Consider the following 12845-nt stretch of genomic DNA (forward strand, 5'->3'; position numbering starts at 1 on the left):
AATCAATGCATCACAGTGAAGACACACACATGGGAGGGGGTATCCCCCTCCCACACCCTCCCCGCTCGGTCGCTTCGCTCCCTCGCCAAGGATCTCACACCGTCACATTAATGTGTCCCCGTATGTTATAATCGTAGTCCATAAATTCGCAGTGATTTTTTTTTTTACTATGTTTAATTCCTATAGAAATTTGATTTAGAATGCTCTATAAACGCGACTGTTATACTCTGTTTTTACAAAAACTCCCTACCGTGGGAGGGGGGTATAACACACCCTCGCCGATCGAGGATCTCACACCGTCACATAAATGTATACCCCCGTACGTTATAATCATAATAGTTCTTCGAACTGATTTTTTTTCACTGTTTAATTTCCTAGAAAGTCGTTTTTAATTGCTCTATAAACGCGACTTTGTACTCTGTTTTTACAAAAAGTCCCTATATACCGTGGGATGGGGGGGGGGGGGGTGGGTATCCGCCCCCCTCGGTCGCTTCACTTTTTCGCCGAGGATCTCACACCGTCACATTACTGTGCCCCCGTCGAGATTTTGCCCCCCCCCAAAAAAAAAAACACAAAAACAAAAATAAAAACAAAAACAAAAACCAAACCAAACCATAACAAAACAACAACAAAACAAAAACAGAAGTGTTCCGGCGCCGCGCTTGCACACGGAAGTGGAAGATGTTACGATTGGCCATTCATTGTCCCTGAATATCTATTCTTCTTCTTCTTCTTTTTCTTCTTCTTTTTTTTTTTTTTTGGGGGGGGGGGGGGGGATTTTCAAGATACACGTAGTAAAATGTATCCGGTGCAGTATCCGACAAAAAGTGTGCACCAGATTCAATACACGTACTAAAAACGCAAAGGCTCCCTCAGGTGTGTGTGTGTGTGTGTGTGTGTGTGTGTGTGTGTGTGTGTGTGTGTGCAGGGGGTGTAGGGGATACCACATATACCACGATATGGCCATTGCCATTCTCCCTGAATATCCATTTTCTTACTTTTGGGGATAGATCATTTTCAAACTACATGTACTTAGCCAAAGTGCACATCAGAGAATTTCAAGTCCAAAAAAAAAAAAAAATGCAAAGGCTACTCGTGTGGGAGGGGGATACCCCTCTAATATCCTCCCTACTCGGTAAACCTCAGAGACTTCAATACATGTACAACAATCTAATGTACTTGGGAGTAAATGTACATTGAACACTTGAACAGAGCTCAAGAGGTGACATGAGCATAGGATTTAGCCATTCACGTTGCCACTGAATACAGTATTATTTTTTCTATACATTTTGGATTGAAACTTTTTTCAAAATATTCCACCAAAAGTGTACACCAGATCATTGAATTTCGATTCTAAATATGCAAAAGCTCCCTCGTGTGGTAGGAGAGGGGAATACCGGCCCTCTCCCAACCCTCCCTCCCTCCCAAAACACCCCCACCCCCTTTAGTCTAGTTCTGAACCCTTTTTATCGATTCTCTTTTTGCCGACTTCTGTACGCGTTAATCCCAGTGATCGCGCGATCCCGAGAGCCTACTCGAGGGTAGCAGTTCTCGGGATCGCGCCATCACTCGGCTTAACGCGTATAGTCGGCAAAAAAGAACCCATAAAAAGAGTCCAGAACTAGATCCACTTTCTACACAGTGAAAACACACATGCAGAAAGAGGAGACAGATGCCACGATTTGCCATTCATATTGACCCTGAATATCAACTTTTCTGATACTCTTTGGGCTGTAAGTTATCTAAATATCCAACCAAAATTGTGCGCACCAGATCATACTGTCTCACATCCATCCCATTTTGTCCACTGTGGCTTAAAACGTGATTGAAGTGTCCACCGAGAACATGTACTAGAATGTTTTTCCCAGAACTACATGTACATACCAATGACACCCTAACCTAGCCTTGAAAGAATTTCTAATGCACAAAGGCAAAATGAAGAGTAAAGCTCACAGATAAAAATGCATCTTGAACATGTTACACTTGTACAACCTGTACCACATTTTATTGACATGGTTTTGTATGTCATACAGCCATTTATAAGTTAAGTATGATGTACAACCCTGTATTGTTGTACATACACCTGCAATTAATTTATCAATACACAATACGAAGTAGAAACAGCGTGTAATGATGTAAAAGAAGAAAACACAATTGTCACATGCATATGTAGCTGCCTTGGCACTGCTTAACTAAGATGTATGTACAGGGTACACTGTACTGTATAAAATATCAGCACATATTTCTCTGTCGAAGATCGACAGGCTGATTTTGCTACAACACTCATTTCCCATTGACACTTGCCTGAGTATACATGTACTTGGGACTCATCCTCAATGGGTTAAAAAGGCAATCTTTCCATGTCTATGTATCAAATTAAAATATCTTACAAATTGGAAGAGATGTTGACCAAGGCAACTGATTTTCATTAAATGATTGAGCTCTTTCACCAACATCTCTACATATGATATGTATGAACAAGTCTGGCTACAAAATAAAAAATGTCAAATATGTGATGGTTTTTAACTCAGGAACATTTGTTTTTCGTTAAGTAAACAGCAATTACATTGTAATGTACTCAATTACGGTCCTGAGATCCAAGACTACATGATGTCACTCTCTCCATGTGAAAAGCTAACTATAAAAAAATAACATTAAAATACATGTGTACATACAATGTTTGACATCATATGTTATAAATAAGACCTTTGAAAAAAAAAATCATGTTAGTCTGAGTTGATAACATAAAATGGCCAGAACTTTTACACACACGTCAAGTCAACATGTCCTAGTTATATTCTTTTCGAACATTAATATGCACAACATTAAAGGTATTAGCCCACATTTGCAAACCCAAGAAAATCAAAACTGCATAAAATAGGTCCAATATGACTTCTTAAAGTTATAACAGTAACATACCTCACCTGTTGCTCTTTGTCTATACCATTCGATAAAAGAGAGAAAATCATCGTTTTAAAATCAATTTTCAAACCGGGTCAACCCGACCCAAAATTGAATTACGAGCGCGGGCTAGCTACGTACATGTAACTTACACATGTATCGCATGCATGTACAATGTAGTACGTACGTGGACCAGAGCTAGCGAGCGTTATACGCATGCATACGGTGCATTTTCATTTATTTTTATAAAAGTAATGGACTAATTGGAACGAAATTTTGCACAGGTGTTACTGCAATCATACCCAAACTCCATGCTAACTATGAGACCAATTGCTGCAGGTTTACAAATGTGCGCTAATACCTTTAAAATACCCTTCAACAGCACACTAACCCAGAATTTGATTTTCAGATCTTCCAACTTTACATATTCAGTATTCAAACATATAATCCATAGGCACACATTGGTTATCTTGAATATAACTTTACTCATCCATATGCTTCAACAATAAACGTGACAGAGAAGTACATGCTACACATGAATTCATATATGAACTTTATGTTTTCAACAAATTGCAAGTAGGGATAAGTACTGTAAGTAGAATTGGAGGCTCAGGAGGTTTCTTACATAAATACACATGTATTACAATAGGCATGAGCAAAAGTTATGTATCTTGTTCTGTATCTCTATAACTTACATTTTACTCATTTCTTCCCCAATTACACATAATTTATTGGAAGACAGTGCAATCATACTACAGCTATAGATAGTTGCTGGAAAATCGATGGACGCCTCAACTCTATTTTGCAAAAAAACTGATAAGGATGCAACTCAACATCAAAGTGATGGTCTCCTTCTGCACTTAGTAGAATTCATGTTTTCATGATTGAGATTTGCATATGCTGGACATGTATTGCACTTTGCCATGCTCCAAACTGAAACTTTTCTTGTACCTGCCAAAATAAGTTTGCTTTCAAAGAGATAATCATGGAATAATTCCACGTAAATATTTTTGAATATTAGACCCATGCTTTTGTTACCACTGAAGGCTTTCAAAACATAACTGTAAATATTCAAAGATTGCACCCTTACATCCCACATTTCAGTCATTGAAAATAACATACAGTGTACACACTATCTTTTTAAGGAATGAACACCTATGGCTAGAAAAGAATGTCAACGATGTAAAATTGTACACCCCTAAAAATTTGGCAAAAAAATACTTACAAACAAGAGTCATAAATTACTTGCACATGTACCTTGACATGGCATCTTAAAACCTGGCAAAAACATGACTGCAACAGTGGTCATAGAACCCTTTTGCTGTAGCATGCATTTGCTTTCTGAAAGAAAATGCTGGAGGCCCTATATATGAAATCATGAATCTTTAGACTCTTCTCCTTCGGGCCACAGGTCATCAAAGGATTTGATGATGTCAAATTCTGCCTTTTCCTGCTCCGTTAGAGGTTTGTTGCCTGGGCGGACGACCAGAGCAGACTTGAGGCCAGCTTCCTTCGCTGGTCGGGCCTCTGGAAAATACAAGTACATATTCATAGCAGGCTACTTTGCATACGACAAATACTTTATTACTCACATCATTATTAAGAAAAAAAAAACAACAGATCTTTAAATATGGGCCATTCTTATACTTGTTCTGCATCTTCAGTGTTGGAATCAACTTGTTGAAATGTTTATACAGTCAACCTTGCTAAAGTCGAATCTATTTGGACTGAAGAAATAGCTTTGACTTAGAGAAAATTTGACTTAAATATGAGGGATTAAATTCAATAGAATTTAAAAAAGAGAATTTAAAAAAGAGAATTTAAAAAAAGATGTGCAACTTAGGTGATTATTCAACTTCAGCAAGGTTGACTGTACTTTTTTCAATATCTAGCTTCATCAGAAAAAAAAATACATGTAAACAACAACAACAACAACAACAACAACAAATCCATGATAGAACCTTTGTATTTTGAAGAATATGAGATAACATCGATTGATCTACATTGTATGTATGAACACACAACTAAATAGGTTTAAAAGGGATGGGACTGATCTACCTTTTTGTCATTTCAGCATGACATCATCTGCAATGCAATGCACATTATGCAATCATTAAACAGATAGAATACAGTAATACAAAGCATTAAAACATACACACACAAAGACGCAGACAGACAGACATACACACACATGCAAATAGACTTTAATACCTCTGGAAACATCTGTCAGAAATAAGATGCTTTCTGCTTCCGCCTTCATGTCAGCTGCAATCTTTGTGTAGCTCTCCTTCTCCACCTTTGCACCAATCTTTGTGTCATAGTGGCCAGACAGGAGCTGCGGTCATTTGTAAGAACAGGAAAGCCTTGAAATACACATACTTCAAATGCAATTACTGCAAGGGTTCTTCTCTTCTAAATGTTCAATTGTGAAGCATTCCTTTAAGCCATGCTTCTCAACTTTTTTTCAACCCGAGGCCCACTTTGGCTCCTACAAATTTGTTTGAGGCCCAGTTAGATCTAATGGCAATCTTTTTTTTATTATTATTATTATTATTTTTGGCCGACATCATGGCCCACCCGTGACAGCTTCATGGCCCATCGGTAGAGAAGCACGGGCTTAAAGCATCTAATAACTCTCTCTTTCCACTTTCCACACTGCCCTGTCTATCTGACACTCTATTGCTGTACTTAAACAAGTATTATCTAGCATATCATGATATATCATATCTAGCATATCATGATTCATCATATAATGATGAACATTATTTTTGTTATATATAAATGATATATGCAATGTTTCAGATTCTTTGCAATTGATAATGTTTGCGGACGACACCAGTATGTTCATGAAGGGTAGAGATCCAGTTGTACTTCAAAATGATTCTAATAAAGAATTTCTGAAATTTTTTGATTGGTTAGACTGTAATAAACTTGTTCTTAATGCAAAGAAAACAAATTATATGGTATTCACGAAAAGACAGATAGATATCAACGATATTAAGATTGTAGTTAAAGATTTGAATTTTGACCAAGTTTGTTCGATCAAATTCCTTGGTGTGACAATTGATAACAAACTTAATTGGAACAAACATACTGGTGTCGTCTGCAATAGATTGTCAAAAAATGTAGGGATATTTTATAGATTGCGATTTCTGTCAAGAAAGGTGTTGCTTCTTCTTTATAATACTCTCGTATTACCTCATCTAAACTACTGTGCAATAGCTTGGGCAAACTCAGGTGTGACCAATGCCAGGAGATTGTTTTTATTGCAGAAAAAGCTGGTCCGTATTATTCATCACTGTGATTTTCTTGCCCATACATCGCCTATATTTTTTAATCTGAAGATCTTAAAATCTAATGATATATATTATTATCAAAGTGCAATTTTTATGTACTTATGCTTTAGGAAGATGCTTCCAAAATGTTTGATGAACTATTTTCAAATGAGTGATAATAGAAGATATGATATGAGAATCAAAGATAGATTTACATTGCCTTATGCCAGAACTATGCCATCATATAATTCTATATTTTTTAATGGACCCAAAATTTGGAATGCTATTCCGGTCGAAATAAGACAGAGTTCATCGCTGAATGTGTTTAAGAGAAAATTAAGATTGCATGTTTTAAATCAGTATGCCGAAATGGTGTGATAAACTTTTTTTCTTGTAAAATATGTCAGTGTGTGTATGTGTGTGTGCGTGTGTGCGTGTATGTATGTGTGTATTAACTCATAAAGAAATGTATTCATTCAATACTTTAATATCTTATGAATGAAATAGTATGGGGACAGGACTTTTATATAAGGCATAGCCTTTCTGTCTGTCTCCGAACACTTTCAAATGTACATGTATTGTATTTTCGTACTGATGCTTATTGTGATCATTCTTTTCTTGTTATTATGGTGTTAGTTGTCAATTTTCTGTATTCTCCTGTTTGTTTGTTTTTTACTGAAAGTGTTGAATAAATCTGAATCAGAATCAGAATGATATTTTTTTAGAGAAAATTTTGAAATACAGATTTACCACACTGCAAGAGGAGAGATGCCATCAGTCACTCAGGGTTCCATTAAACAAAATATTATTTTTTCTGCATCTTGTGTGTAAAACTGACTAACATATAGAAGATCTCAAGAATATATTTTTGAAGAGGAATAATTAACTTGATATGCAATAAACCATTGAACAATATCCTCGGGGTGAAGCCTTTAGTGTTAAAACAATGTATGTGATACTACACTTTTCCCTTGGTTTATTTCAAAGTATTTTCCTCTAATTATTTTGCCAGCATTAGAACAAATGAAGCATTTCAAGCCTTCAGTATGAGTATTCTGCATGTTTTCTACATCATGCCAAAATTTGATGATAACATTATCATTCATGTCTGAACTAAAATTTTGTTAGGCTCCTCAAATAGCTGGACTCTCTTTTTTTAAAGATGGCTTTTTATCAAGAGATAAAAGGAACATGCTACAGTAACTCACAGGTAGTAGATTTCCCTGGTTGCTGTGTCCAAAGAGAAGCTTCTGAGCCTGAACACTACCTGAGGAGTAGATGTACACCTTTTTCTCCTCGGCTATCCAACGCTTGATGGCAGGAACAACATCATCATATACTCTACAGCGCAAATAAGACCAATCAAGCATTTCACACTTAGAATTATAATTGCAGATGTATAGATACCACATAAAATCAAAGAGAGTTGTTGACATTTGCGTAAGAAAAGAGCAAAGAAATCTATCGGGTATTATAAAGATCAAACTTGTCTGTCTACAAAATAATCATCCTCACATGTTTAATGTTTGTTAGTTTGTTTTGATTACACAGTTTTCAAATATTCAAGTTAGTTGTCGGTTGGTTTTTGAGTACTTGATTGTGAGATCATTGTGGAAAACTCTTTCAAGTCTATATATTTGATGGAGCTTTTTAAATTACACTTCGATTTACATGCACATGGCTGAGAAAATTAACCTAATGAGGACGGACTAATTTTGCTACAACGTGCATTTCCCACAGACACCTGCCCGAATATACTCGGGACTCGTCCTCAATGGGTTGAAAAAAAGAATAAAAACCAAAAACTTACTCTCCCTTCAGTGTGGAGGCATATGCATCCTCCCACATATGTCCCTGCAGCTGTTTCAGGCCGGTCACTTTACGGTCAGCATCCATCAGCCACAGAACACTCTTGACCACCTCCTCCCTGATCACTTCGTCACTATCCTCATCGCCATCCTGACCACCATCTTTGTCTTCGGAAGGATCCGGAATAGTCACGACACCATCGACATCCTTATCAAGTTTAGCCTGGGTGAAAGCATACAACTTTGCTGCAGCCATTAATAAAGTACAGCGAACTTCTGCTATAACGAAGTCCTCAGGACTGGCAGATTTCTTTTGTTACATCGAAATGAGAGGTTATATCATTGAAAATATAGATTTAAACTTTATAAACCTTTGTGATTGCACTAACAGTTTAGAAGGTAACATGACTGAAAGGGAAACTTCATTGTGGTGTTATGCTGCTTTGTGTGAAAAAAAAAAATCAGAGAAGCAAATAAAAAAAAAATCAGAGACACAAAAGTTTATGAACTGTTATAAGTTTACAAAGTAAGGCAAAATGGCAACATTGTGTGAAGTACAAGTGTAGGTGCTGAACAGCTATCCATTTTTTTTCTTGTACACAAAATGTCATTAATTCTTATTTTTTTCTAAAACACTTGGGCTAATACAGCATTTATCTGCAGAGGAGGTCTGTAAAAATGTACATTGTACTCTTATGTATGAAGAACAGATCTGAAGAACAAATTTCTCTCAAGGAAAATGAAAATTGGTGACTTTTAGGGCATAAATCGAAAGGAGAGCTGCTATAAACCACGCTACAGAGAGTTGCCAATTTGTCTTAGTCTCTCAACCATGCACTTCCTATCTTTTGTTTTTGTGCATCTATCCCCTCCCCCCCCCCCCCCAAATAGTCACTGACTTATTTCTCTAATTTGTCTCTTTCCCTACAAAGTAACACAATATTAGGATGGACTTTCCCCTAAAATGCCGAACAAAATTTGGAATTTACCTGTTGTCTCAATGCATCAACATCAGCCTGGCATTGTTCTTCCTTCCAGTGAGTTCTCAAATAGTCTTGTACATTTTCCCGGATGTAAGGAAAGAGAACATCCTATCAATGATGGCCAATGAGAAAAAAAAAGAGAGGACAAACACTAGATAGAGGAAGCAAATGCTCACACTTGATCAACATCTTTTTTTTTATGGATATGCATGATCTGTTATTAATCACTTTTTAACATTGTTTTTCATATTTCCATATTTTATACAGAAAACGTTTCAAGGAATACAAACAAAGTTACAAAGTAATGTTCAACCGTGTGTGAGTAAAAGTATATAGGTATCTACATGTAGCAGGCAGTCAAATTTTGGACTGTGTTGTGGTCGAATTATGGGTGGCTTGCATTACTGTAGGCCTAATATACGTGTAAATTTACTTTACTTTTCATTCAATAAACAAATCAATTTTAATGCATAGTGTAGAGTTTGAACTGTTCTGTAACTTAATCCTTACCGCAACAAATGTGATGGGAGTGGTGGTTCCCTCAATATCCAGTAAAATGATCTTCACTCCTTCTTGAAGATTCCACACAGATTTCAGTTTTGTTCTACTTCTCTTCGGGGTTGGTGATGGCATTCTGGCTGTCTGAGGCAAGCACACACACACACAAAAAAAAACACATAGCAAAACAAAACAAAACAAAACATAAACGGCATTTTTTAAAACCAAACTGTCAATAAGTGTAATTTGGGGGCCATAGCTGTGTATTACCCCTAAAGACCTGTCCTAACCTTCAGCTGTATAACTAGGGAAGTGTGCATCTCTCTCTCCCCCTCTCTCTCTGACCAAGGAGGTTTAAGAGATGAGTTCCAACTGGCTGTAATTATTCAAACAGCTGACATTTTTTCTATTGATGCACAAAAGAATTCCACAGGTGCTCTTGTGCCTTTGATGACCGGGGTTCCATGCTGCCGTCTTTTTGAGCAATCTGAAGATTCATTTCAAACTCTAACTTAATATTGGCTATATCCTGCTTGTTTATTTGTTAAATAGAATGAATATTTACTTAATGATAAAGCATATAAAACAAAAGTAAATCCCATCCAGGATTATGTGCAAAACTGTAAACCTGAGCTGTATGTCGTGAAAATATTTGAAACTGTACCCTCACTACAAAACCGATGTTATCATCTTTCCAATCACTTCCGACAAATGAAACTGAAATGGTATAATTGTCAAATATAGTTCTTTATCTATTTGTATGTTTCATAGATTAGTGTAAAGTCATGTAAATTCGAGTAATTCTGATTCTTATTTCATCAATTTTTGAACAATTTGTATTCGCACATCCCCGTGTCTGTACATATAGATCTATGTATCGCTTGATTTTGTAAGAAGGGACAGCGAAAAGTAATAACCATCATAAAGACATATCTTCCTTTGAGAGTGACTAGTCGTGATGCAATGTCCAATGACACATGAATCACTAATCAGTTGTCTTCCTATTTGTGGGGCAGCTCCAATTTAGCACATACTTCAAATAATTCTGAGTGGCGGCATGAAACATGGGATCAAAGGGAATGAGACTGTTGTTACTCCATTTCTCAAACCTCCTTGCTCTGACGAGTCTGACCTCTGTAGTCTGACTCTGTCCCTCCTCACTTGCACCTGCCTCGTACACCAACATAAAAATGTATAGATGGGATTAGGCAGTTGAACAACAGAAGACTACATTCACATAAATTAGAATTACATCAACTCTACGAATGGAATTCTTTTCTTACCTAAAATTTCCACTTGGTTGTATTGTTACTGGCGATGAACTGTGGGCAGTGTTGTAAATACCTGATAGTTATCTATTCAATTCGGGGATTTGAGCCTCCTTAAATGTTGCCACCTTGCAAATGCAGACAGGTTGACACACAGCTCAGCGAGTTGAAGAACACACACGCTGTGTACGTGAATGAACGTACGACTCTTCCACGTACATATGTAATCCTATTCCCCGCTCATTTTTGAAGGGGAAGAAGAGAACCGGAAATGATAATGATGATGGTGATAATGATGATATGATGATGATGATGATGATGATGATGATATCAAATAATAATAATAATAATAATGATAATAATAATAATAATGATAATAATAATAATAATAATAATAATAATAATACGCCTTAGTGATAATAATGATAGGTCCTAATGGTAAATAACAAGTTAGGATTAATGATAATGATATCATAGAGTGTAATAATGCAATTGTCATTATTATCATTGTTGTAGCTATTGTGATGTGTAGGCCTATTACTGTTCTGTTATTGTTATCATCAACATTATCTTCTTCTTCTTCTTCTCCCTGCAGTGGCGGATCCAGGCGGGGGTGCATCTGGTGCGCCCTACCCTTTATTGTTTGTTAAAACAAAAGAAATAAAAAGAAAAAATTGGGGGTGTGGTGCGTGCTCCCCCTTTGATTTTTGTAAAGACACCCCTCTTTATGGAATCACTAATTTTTTTTTTGTATTACCAATGTATATTGTTTGAAAATGAAAATAAATGAATGAATTCATAGATAAATAAATGAGTTCATTCCTGGATCCGCCCCTGTTCCTGTAGGCCCTACTGTGCAGAACCTCCTGAGAGTATACTCGTACGCTGTCATTAATAAGAATTGGCCTAATAATATCTACAACATCAAGAACCGTAACACAAGAAAAGAAGAAAAGAAAAAAGAAAAACAAGGAGGAACCATGTTTTTAAATAAACACTAAAACCTACAAGGCACTAGATAGCTATAGCCTAATAGGCCTAGGCCTACTTGCATGTTCATCAATTCACGGTTTCTAAACCAGCGAATGAAGAGATAATGATAAGCCATTTCCCAGACATACACATTTCAATACATTCTATAGCATGATATGACGGTTTCCAAGCAATTTATATCTATCTGAAGAACACAAATTAATGTTGTGATTGATGACAAGTAAATCATTCTATCACCTTTCTCAATCTGTATCAAAAGTTTGACATTAAAGAGATTAAATCAAACTGATGGATGACGAAAGATAGAGCAGCTTTAATTGGGTGCACTATAAAAAAAAAAGTAATGAGCAACAGTTTGGTTCCTGAAGTCAGTGTTTCGGAACCGTGGATTAAAGGGACTGTACAGTACTGGTTGAGGTAGGGATTCATGTTTTGAACATTCCTAAGTGAGATAATGAAAAGCCTCTTATGAAATATGAAAGAGCATGTCATTTTAAGAAGGATTCGGCGTTTATTTGATGAAAATTGGTTTTCAAATGGCTGAGATATCCAAAAAAGTGCTAATAATAAAAGGCGACATGCCCCAATTTTATTAGTATCTCTTTGTTTCACATTGTTTTGGGATATCTCAGCCATTTCAAAACCGATTTTCATTGAATAAACTTTTGATACCCCGTAGAATTGCATGCTCTTTGACATCTCATAGACTAGAGTGGTTTCTGAATATCTCGCAAAACATTAAAGGACAAGTTCACCTTCATAGACATGAGGGTTGAGTGAATGCAGCAATATTAGTAGAACACATCTATGAGAGTTTGAGGAAAATCGGACAATCCGTTCAAAAGTTATGAATTTTTTGAAGTTTCTGCTCAGTCACGGCTGGATGAGAAGACTACCATAGCTTGTGATGTCATATGAGTACAACTATATAAAGAAAGTATAAAGAAAATTCAAGATATTCTCACTTTTTTCACATGATAAAAGAACGCTCGACTTCTCTCTTTCAGAAGTCAGGGGGAATAATATTACCCCTAACATAAGTCAGTAACAAATCGAGGAAATGTGCACTTTATTCAAAAAGTCAAGTTTTGTGAAATTCTCTTTTATTTTCCTTATATC

At 36.3% G+C, this 12845-nt stretch overlaps 1 protein-coding gene across 1 annotated transcript; it reads right to left on the bottom strand.

Annotated features, from left to right (window-relative positions):
• Positions 1–4276: 4276 nt before the first annotated feature.
• On the bottom strand, positions 4277–10879 carry LOC139744025 (enolase-phosphatase E1-like). The gene is made up of 7 exons (XM_071654489.1): positions 10749–10879; positions 9478–9609; positions 8974–9075; positions 7987–8207; positions 7385–7517; positions 5113–5236; positions 4277–4428 (listed from the first exon to the last, which is right to left on the bottom strand). Exons 2-7 carry the CDS (start codon positions 9598–9600, stop codon positions 4277–4279), a joined length of 855 nt encoding a protein of 284 aa, XP_071510590.1. The 5' UTR covers positions 9601–9609; positions 10749–10879.
• Positions 10880–12845: the final 1966 nt, after the last annotated feature.

Source organism: Diadema antillarum, unplaced genomic scaffold (assembly GCF_040938485.1).
Source record: "Diadema antillarum isolate AM-2024a unplaced genomic scaffold, OU_Dant_1.0 seq00001129_RagTag, whole genome shotgun sequence".
Taxonomy (NCBI): Eukaryota; Metazoa; Echinodermata; class Echinoidea; order Diadematoida; family Diadematidae; genus Diadema; species Diadema antillarum.